General features: G+C 59.2%; 2 protein-coding genes across 3 annotated transcripts in view; one reads left to right on the top strand and one right to left on the bottom strand.

Moving 5' to 3' along the window:
* The window catches only part of zbtb24 (zinc finger and BTB domain containing 24), a 4,749-nt gene extending 2,229 nt beyond the window's left edge, over positions 1-2,520 (top strand). For both annotated transcript variants that reach the window (XM_024288728.1, XM_024288657.2), the window contains exons 2-7: positions 67-750; positions 823-990; positions 1,095-1,175; positions 1,250-1,333; positions 1,398-1,479; positions 1,573-2,520. In XM_024288728.1, coding sequence (XP_024144496.1) covers positions 69-750; positions 823-990; positions 1,095-1,175; positions 1,250-1,333; positions 1,398-1,479; positions 1,573-2,287 — 1,812 coding nt within the window. In that variant the 5' untranslated portion in view covers positions 67-68 and the 3' untranslated portion in view covers positions 2,288-2,520. The remainder of the gene's footprint in view (positions 1-66; positions 751-822; positions 991-1,094; positions 1,176-1,249; positions 1,334-1,397; positions 1,480-1,572) is intronic.
* Positions 2,521-3,193: 673 nt separating this feature from the next.
* Positions 3,194-7,893, bottom strand: part of foxo3a (forkhead box O3A) — a 6,744-nt gene continuing 2,044 nt past the window's right edge. The window contains exons 2-3 of the mRNA XM_036209989.1: positions 7,350-7,410; positions 3,194-7,246 (exon numbers count right to left, since the gene is read on the bottom strand). Of these exons, the coding sequence (XP_036065882.1) occupies positions 5,728-7,246; positions 7,350-7,410 (1,580 nt within the window). The 3' untranslated portion in view covers positions 3,194-5,727. The remainder of the gene's footprint in view (positions 7,247-7,349; positions 7,411-7,893) is intronic.

Here is a 7,893-nt window from a genome sequence, read left to right as displayed (position 1 = left end):
CCTCCTCCTTCTCCTCTTCCTCCTCCTCCTCCTCCTGCTCCTCCTTCTCCTCCTCCTGGGGGGCAGAGATGTCTCGGAAAGCCCCCGCCCCGCCCCTGGTGGCTGTTCGCTCGCACGAGCAGCGCGTGCTCCGCAGGTTCGACGAGCTCCGGCGCGGGGAGCAGTTGTGTGACGTCACGCTGGTGGTGGAGGACGTGCGCTTCAAGGCGCACGCGGCGCTGCTCGCGGCCAGCAGCGACTTCTTCTCCGTCATGTTCACGGCGGGGGGGCCGCCCCCTCCCTCCACGCTCCGCCTGGACGGCATGACGGCGGACGCCTTTGCGGCCGCGCTCGACTTCATCTACGGCGCGCAGGTGCGCGTGGATGAGCGCGCCGCCGCGCCGCTGCTGAGCGCGGCACGCCGCGTGGAGCTGGGGGGGCTGGTGCGTGCGCTCACGGAGCGCAGTCGCGACGGCGGGGGGGCCACCGAGCTGCCACGGCGCAAGCCAGGACGCCCCCGGAGGCGGGACAGAGAGGCCCCGCCCACTGATGACGCGGGCGCGCAGAGGCGCCACAGCGAGCGCACAGTGCGCCCCCCCGCCAAGTTCAGAGGCTACAAGGTCGGCAGTGAGCCTGAGGAGGAGGAGGGGGAGGAGGCGGGGCGGAGGGGGCGCAGGAGGAGGCACCCCCCCTCAGAGGCGCGATGCGGGGACTGCGGGAAAGTCTTCAAACACCAGCTGTTCCTGCGGGTCCACCAGAGGACGCACACAGGTAAGGGTCCGCCTGACCCCGCCCCTCCAGCAGGGCTCAGGCGAGGACCCTCACCCACCTCTCTGCCCCCAGGAGAGAAGCCCTTTCCCTGCTCCACCTGTGGGCGGAGCTTTACCCAGAAGCACTCGCTGCAGGCCCACCAGCGCGTGCACAGCGGCGAGCGGCCCTTCGTCTGCTCCGTCTGCTCCAAGTCTCTGTCCACCAAGCACTCTCTGCAGGAGCACCTGAACCTACACCGAGGTCTGCACCCTCCGGACCGGCCTGGTTCTGACCCGATCAGGCAGCAAACGTTCTCTGATGGTTCTGGAGCAGACCCGAACATGACCAGAACCTTCTGTCCACAGAGAAGTCCTTCACCTGTGATAAATGTGGGAGGAGCTTCACGCAGAAGAGGCAGCTGAAGAATCACTACAGAGCCCACACAGGTGAGGTCACCTGCACGCAGCCCCCCCACAAATACTCGCCAGCTCAAGCTTCCTCTGCCCCCCCCCCCAAAAAGGTAAATCCTTACCGGAGTGTGCCGAGTGTCAGCGCCGCTTCATGGACACCGCCCAGCTGAAGAAGCACCTGAGGACTCACACAGGTAGGGTGTCTCACGCCGGGGGGGCGGGGTCTGTTGGAGGTCTGAAACCAGCCTGTGTCCACAGGTGAGAAGCCGTTCACCTGTGAGATCTGTGGAAAGTGCTTCACGGCCAAGAGCACGCTGCAGACGCACATCCGCATCCACAGGTGAGTCCAGGAGGGGGCGGAGCCTCCCACTCAGATGGTTACAGAGGACTCTTGGTGGTCAGACCGTGACATTCGTGTCCTTTGTGGCTGCAGAGGCGAGAAGCCCTTCGACTGCGGCGTCTGCGGGAAGACCTTCTCGGACCCGAGCGCCCGGCGCCGCCACGCGGCGACCCACTCCGGGAAGAAGGCCTTCACCTGCCCCGTCTGCAGCCTGTCCTTCACTCGCATGGACAACCTGAAGACCCACGCCAAGACGCACAGCAGGGAGGGCGGCGCCGCAGACGTGCAGGAGGAGGCGAGCGGCGCCCTGCAGCTGCAGCCCCCCCCGGGCTCAGAGCAGGAGATCCAGCTGCTGGTGACCGAGCAGAACCTGAGCTTCGCGGCTCCGCAGGAGATCAACCTGCTGGCCGCGGACGGCGCCGCTCAGCCCGCCCACTCCAGGTTCACACTGCTGGCTCAGACCGACGCCGCTACGCCGCAGATTCACGCCGTCAGCATGCTGGACGGCTCCACCCACGCCGAACAGATGCACATCATCACGCTGAGCAAGGAGGCCATGGAGCAGCTGCAGGCTCACCACGAAGCCCCGCCCTCCCACAGCGCCGCACCTGGACAGGTGAGCAGGGAGCCGCACGGCCACGCCATTCACGTCAGCAGCCAGAGCGGCCAGCCCATCTCCATCAGCCAGACCAGCCAGCAGATCTGCAGCCAGCACATCCACGGCCAGACCTTCCAGATCCAGGCCGGAACCGTGTCCTACCTGTACGCCGGCGGGCCGCCCCCGGACAGCCGACACGCCCCCCCCTGAGTCTGAGCCGCTGGGCGGGGCTCCTGAGCTCAGACCCAGAGGGGGTTCTGTTCCTCCAGAAGGACCAGGTCTGCAGACTTCCTGAACCTGAGACCTGGAAGTCCTGAACCCCCCCCATCCTGGAAACACCTGGAAACACCTGAGAACACCTGAGAACACCTGAGAACACCTGTAAACCGTAGGAACATTTTCCTGGTGTTCTGTTTAACCTGGAAATAAAGTTTTTGTCGTCAGCCGTGTGGTCTTTGAGGAGCATGGTGGTGGCAGCATGATGATGTGTGACTCACCTGGCAATCCAGAAATCCTGATCTCAGGCTTAGATCCAAAATCAGGATCAGATTTTCAGATCAAGAGCTGAAGGTGGATATTTCTGCTCCACCTCTGGGGAGGTTCTAGTGGATATGGATGAACACCGCCCACAACCGCTGTGGGGGAATTCTCCGCCCATCTCTGCGTTGAGACCCGCCCACAGGTGAGCTTCAGGCCTCCATCCTCGGTAGCGAATGGAACCGTTTCTGATGAGCGGAGAGGATCTAAAGCAGAAGAAATCCTTTTCTCTTTGAAAGTTCCAAAAGTTTCTTGATCATAATTTATTTTTTCTCTGAATTTTGCATCGTTGAAAAATCCTCTTCATGGAGGTTTGGGAGGACACGCCTCCTCTCCAGAACCTCTGCCTCCCAGCTGATTGGCTGTGCTGTATCCATGGCGACACATTTCTCCACGTGTGCTGAGGCTGTATCGGCTGAAGGGGGCGCTGAAGCCCCCCAAAGATCCAGCTTTCATCAGCTTACTTCTAGATTCTGGTTCTGATTGGCTTAGAGGCATTGAAGCAAAGGTCCAGCAGCCAATCAGCTTCAGGCGTCCGGCTGCACCTGCAGCTCTGCAGACAGAAGACACCTGCACCACGAGGCTGTTCAAGCTTTATTTACAGGCAGAAGGACAACAACCGGAAGCTCCTCGAGGAAACCTCCGCGGAAGAACGAACCGGGAGTTTGATCAGCTGATCCGCAGGATGACGTCAGCGGAAGCGTCTGACGTGTGGCGGGAAAAGTGACAAAATAAGTAAAAGTTTTTTCTTTTAATGAAATGACAAAACATAAGTGTAAACAGTTTATGAATTAAAAGTGCAATAAAACCGAAACTGAACCCTAATAATAGAATAAATCCAAATGTTCTTTACTGACATTTACCCGGAAAAGTTGGTTTCACAATTTTGAATTGGAGACTTTTTTCTTCAATTTCTAATGATGAAAGTTGAAATGTTTACGTGTAATAATTGAACAATTTTTTACTACATTTAAGGCTCATTTCTGTCTCTATTTGGTCACTTTTAGCTCCACATTTAGACAGCTGAGTCTCAATAAATACCAGAACTGTTGGTTTCCTTCACCCTCAGAAAACTGTAAACCTGACCCCCCCAGTCTGACTGTACACCCTCAGCTCCGCCCCCACAAACATTTTGGCAAATTCTCTGGAGTCACTTTTCAACAGCTCCATCAGCGCTGGGGAGACACCGGCGCACCCCCACGGCCGGAGACCTTCATACAGCACCCATAGCTCCTCCCACTGCCCTGCCCTTCCTGATCATAGCTCCTCCCACATCCCCTTCCTGTTCTCAGCTCCTCCCATTGCCCCACCCTTCCTGATCATAGCTCCTCCCACATCCCTTTCTGTTCTCAGCTCCTCCCACAGCACTTCCTGATCATAGCTCCTCCCACATCCCTCTCAGCGGAGCCACCACCAGTGTATGAATGTGTGTGTGAATGGGTGAATAGGTCTGTGACTGTGAAGCGCTTTGGGCCCTCGAAGGAGGGTAGAAAGTTATACAAGTATACGCCATTTACCATTTACCATTTACAGCACTTCCTGATCATAGCTCCTCCCACTGCCCTACCCTTCCTGATCATAACTCCTCCCACAGCATCTCCTGTTCTAAGCTCCTCCCACAGCACCTCCTGTTCTCAGCTCCTCCCACAGCTCTTCCTGATCATAGCTCCTCCCACAGCACCTCCTGTTCTCAGCTCCTCCCACAGCACCTCCTGTTCTCAGCTCCTCCCACAGCTCTTCCTGTTCTCAGCTCCTCCCACAGCTCTTCCTGATCATAGCTCCTCCCACATCCCTTCCTGTTCTCAGCTCCTCCCACTGCCCCGCCCTTCCTGATCATAGCTCCTCCCACAGCTCTTCCTGTTCTCAGCTCCTCCCACAGCTCTTCCTTTTCTCAGCTCCTCCCACAGCACTTCCTGATCATAGCTCCTCCCACAGCTCTTCCTGTTCTCAGCTCCTCCCACAGCTCTTCCTGTTCTCAGCTCCTCCCACAGCACCTCCTGTTCTCAGCTCCTCCCACAGCTCTTCCTGTTCTCAGCTCCTCCCACAGCTCTTCCTGATCATAGCTCCTCCCACATCCCTTCCTGTTCTCAGCTCCTCCCACTGCCCCGCCCTTCCTGATCATAGCTCCTCCCACAGCTCTTCCTGTTCTCAGCTCCTCCCACAGCTCTTCCTTTTCTCAGCTCCTCCCACAGCACTTCCTGATCATAGCTCCTCCCACAGCTCTTCCTGTTCTCAGCTCCTCCCACAGCTCTTCCTGTTCTCAGCTCCTCCCACAGCACTTCCTGATCATAGCTCCTCCTACAGGTCAGAGAGCGCAGGCTTAGAACACACTCACGTTCAGACGTGCACACAGAGGATGGCAAGGCGCGGCAGGAGCAGAGGTCACGGCATGCCTCTGGAACCTGGAAGGTCACATGAACGGATCCGCCTGGACGGAGGAAAGGCGGGGCCAGCGTCCCGCCAAGATGGCGGTGGTTCTGTAAACAGGCAGCCAGGATCAACAGGCTGCCGGCTGGTTTGGCAAAGAAAGTTGGTTCGGTGTCACGGCCCCCACTCCCCGAAGTCCATCACTACGTGATATTCCCTGAGATGGAGTCCAAGCCGAATCCGAAGTCCTCCCCACCCCTCCAGCTGGAGGGAAGGGGGTGTCCGAACCAGTTTTTAAGGGTAACCCTACGCTGGTGGGGGAGTCGCGTCACGCTGGGGTTACGGGGGGTCAGTCGCGCTTTTCATCGGAAGTTTACATTTAAATGTCAGTTATTTTTGTTTTAGCGTGACTTTTTAAAGTTACAAAACCGATGTTGTTATGTATAGTCAAGCGCTAGCAGCTACACGCTAACGTAGCTAACCGGCGACTATTAATGACATCATCGAGAAGGAGTAACGTCCGAATCTGAAGACAATCCCCGTTTGCAGTGGGGTTGGGGAGCCGCCACAGGGAGAAGGGAGGAATTCGGATTCGGCCCGTGTTTTCCGGCGTGGAGAGCGCCTCCTGAAGGGAGGGGAGGAAACGCCACCCTGACACGGTTGGACAGACTGCCGTCCCTCAGGTGCACAACGACCAACACTGAACCCTCATTTACAACCCCCCCGTTTGTCCCGGTCCGCTGAGCTCAGCTTGGAACCCAGCTCTGCTTGGAGCCAGGGAAGCTCCCAGAATTCCTGTTGTGGGCGGGGCCGAGCCGGGTGTCGAAGCTGAGATCCAGGCAGTCGGCGTCCATCAGCTCGTTGCGGATGATGGCGTCCATGTCGCATTCCAGGCTGCCGTTGAACACGTCTAGGTCCAGGTCGGCGGCGGGCAGCCCCGAGCTCAGCTTGCTGGGAGACTTCAGCTGCTTGGCGTCCAGGCGGCGGCCCTCGCCATCAGGGGGGGAGGAGCCAGCCTGCCAAGGCGCCGCGCTCTGGGCCGCGCCATCATGGCTCACCTGGAGGGGGTCTTTGCGGAACAACATGGCGTTGCGGCGAGAGTTCTGCAGGGCCATGGCGGCGCTGGCCTGTGACATCAGGGGGTCGGACTGGGTCAGCAGCACATTGCTGTGGCCGGGGGGGTCCAGCAGGCTCTGGTGGTCGCCGAAGGCGGGGGCGAAGCTGGTCTGCTTGTTCTCCTGGATGGTCTGCATGGGGGAGGGCCGCAGGCTCGTCATAGTCGGGGGGCTGAACAGCGGGCTGGCCCCATAGGTGCCAGGTGGACTTCCCAAACCGCCCCCGGGGCAGCTGAAGGTAAACACTGACCCCCCCTGAGCGCCGGCGTCCTCCTCCCCAGGAGGAGGCTGCTGGGACGCCGTCAGGCTGATGTTGTCCAGCAGGTCGTCCATGAGGTTGTCCGACAGCCCGTCGTTCAGGTTCATGGTTCCGGCCAGGTCCGACAGTCCGGTGGGGCCAGTGGACGGGGACATGCTGCTGGGGCTGGAGTACAGCATGGGGGAGAGGGGGGAGTCGTCGTCGGGAACCTCGTCCAGCTCCAGGTTGGCGAGGATGGGGGACAGGCGGCCGCTGAGCGTGCTGGCGTTGGAGTTGGTCCGGGAGCGGAAGTCCGTCCAGGCGTCCAGCTCGTCGCTGCTGGGGCTGCCGGTCCACTTGGACAGGCTGGAGGAGCTCTCGGAGCTGCCGTCCTGGGCCGCCTGCAGCGACGCCTTCTTTTTGGTGGCCCGCCCCCGGGCCCCCTTCATGTACTTGCTGTTATCCATGGACACGGCCCGCCGGCGGGGGGCCTTCCCGCCTTTCCCACCTTCTGGGTTGACCACCCACCAGGAGCTTTTCCCAGTTCCTTCATTCTGGACCTTGACGAAACGGCTGTGGAGGGACAGGTTGTGTCGAATGGAATTCTGGGAAGAAAAGACAGAAAAACCTTTATGTGTGAGGGCAAAGGAACCAGAGCTGCTGCTGCACCGCCACCTGGCCGCTGCTGCACCGCCACCTGGCTGCTGCTGCACCGCCACCTGGCCGCTGCTGCACCGCCACCTGGCTGCTGCTGCACCGCCACCTGACCGCTGCTGCACCGCCACCTGGCCGCTGCTGCACCGCCACCTGACCGCTGCTGCACCGCCACCTGGCTGCTGCTGCACCGCCACCTGACCGCTGCTGCACCGCCACCTGACCGCTACTGCACCGCCGCTTTTGATTCGCCAATCTCTGAGGGATCAGCCCTCTGACCTTTACCCTGTGAGGTTCTGGTTCTGCCGTCTTCTCTCTCCACAAACATTCAGGAGTTTTCTGACATTCAGAACAAACGGACCTGAAGACAGACCGGGTCGCCACGCTGACATCTGGACGCATCAGCTCCAGTGCTTCAGGATCTGATCAGAACCAGAAAGAGCTCAGGACGTTTGTCCTGTTAGGACGGCGGTGATCAAACATCACGTTCCACTGATGTTAAACATGCAGACCCCTCCACCTGCTGCAGCACCTCAGGTGTTCATCCGCTGGTTCTGGAGCATCAGGAGGAAGCTGCTCCACGTATGAAAGTGTGATGACATTAAGGTGGTGAAACATTCCTGCTCCGGTTCTCCAGAACCACATGGATTGAGGGAAAAGTTCTTCAGCGGGAACGACGTTCTGCTGAACCCGGAATCGTTCTGGACGAAACATTTCCAGAAAGACGGCGACGCTCTGAACGTCCCTGAAACATCTGAACTCAGAACTCGGGGAGGACCCCCCCCACACACACACATCCAACACCCCTCAGAGGTCAAAGGTCAAATGTGCGTGTGTATATTTATATGACTCACAGGTGTGTGTGTGGAGGGGGGGGTCATTTCTATCACACCTGATCAGGTCAT

Source organism: Oryzias melastigma, linkage group LG22, assembly GCF_002922805.2.
Source record: "Oryzias melastigma strain HK-1 linkage group LG22, ASM292280v2, whole genome shotgun sequence".
In the NCBI taxonomy this organism is placed as follows: domain Eukaryota; kingdom Metazoa; phylum Chordata; class Actinopteri; order Beloniformes; family Adrianichthyidae; genus Oryzias; species Oryzias melastigma.
The sequence above is the reverse complement of the archived record's forward strand: the minus strand, read 5'-3'. Positions and strand labels throughout refer to the sequence as shown.